The sequence below is a fragment of the Cystoisospora suis genome, assembly GCF_002600585.1.
Source record: "Cystoisospora suis strain Wien I chromosome Unknown contig_815, whole genome shotgun sequence".
In the NCBI taxonomy this organism is placed as follows: domain Eukaryota; phylum Apicomplexa; class Conoidasida; order Eucoccidiorida; family Sarcocystidae; genus Cystoisospora; species Cystoisospora suis.
This window is the reverse complement of record NW_027153616.1, coordinates 66,130-66,392: the sequence shown is the minus strand read 5'-3', so window position 1 is coordinate 66,392 and position 263 is coordinate 66,130. Positions and strand designations below refer to the sequence as shown.

The window sequence follows — 263 nt, the reverse complement described above, 5'->3', positions numbered from 1 at the left end:
TCACCATCCTCAACAGCTGCCGAGTCACCGGCACTATCAGCTGCCGAGTCATCAGCACTATCAGCTGCCGAGTCACCAGCAACCTCGCCTCCTGAATCACCAGTAACATCTCCTGCCGGGCCACCTGCACCATCGGCTGCCGAAGCGCCAGTACCACTGGCTACTGAATCACCTGCACCGTCAGCTGCAGGGTCACCAGCACCATCAGCTCCTGAATCATCAGCACCATCGCCTGCCGAGACACCGGTTCCGTCGGCTGCTGA

At 60.5% G+C, this 263-nt stretch overlaps 1 protein-coding gene across 1 annotated transcript; it reads left to right on the top strand.

Annotated features, from left to right (window-relative positions):
- Nucleotides 1–238, top strand: CSUI_001976 (uncharacterized protein; the record flags this gene model as incomplete). The annotated part of the gene is made up of 1 exon (XM_068062179.1): nucleotides 1–238. A coding segment is annotated over one exon (237 nt), but the record flags the coding sequence as incomplete, so codon positions are not given.
- Between the last annotated feature and the right edge of the window lie 25 nt (nucleotides 239–263).